Here is a 299-nt window from a genome sequence, read left to right on the forward strand (position 1 = left end):
GCAATAAGAACCAACAGATTCAATAAGGTCCGTCTTCGAAGACGGACAATACTTGTTCGGCTTTCCACCTACCAGCCTTGCTTTCCTACTAAAAATTTAGTACCCCATTGTTCTATCACAAGTTCTCTACCTACCTACATATTTGCAACTCCAGCAGCTGTTACACCTGTCGGATCTCAAACATCAGGCGGCATGTGATGGCTAAATGAGTAATTTATTCAGGCAAGTACATTTTGGAGCATATGAAACTTCCAACGACACAGGAAACGATCAACAACGAGGAGCAGGTAGTTTGATGC

The 299-nt window shown here is 42.8% G+C and overlaps 1 protein-coding gene across 1 annotated transcript in view; it reads left to right on the forward strand. All coding sequences in view use genetic code 11, as the record gives it.

The window, feature by feature from the left end:
* Window positions 1–205: 205 nt before the first annotated feature.
* EGR_10812 (hypothetical protein) overlaps window positions 206–299 on the forward strand; it is a gene marked incomplete at both ends in the record, with an annotated part of 5,785 nt that continues 5,691 nt past the window's right edge. The window contains one exon of the mRNA XM_024500061.1: window positions 206–287. Within this exon, the coding sequence (XP_024345520.1) occupies window positions 206–287 (82 nt within the window). The remainder of the gene's footprint in view (window positions 288–299) is intronic.

Source organism: Echinococcus granulosus (genome assembly GCF_000524195.1).
Source record: "Echinococcus granulosus chromosome Unknown EG_S00275, whole genome shotgun sequence".
In the NCBI taxonomy this organism is placed as follows: Eukaryota; Metazoa; Platyhelminthes; class Cestoda; order Cyclophyllidea; family Taeniidae; genus Echinococcus; species Echinococcus granulosus.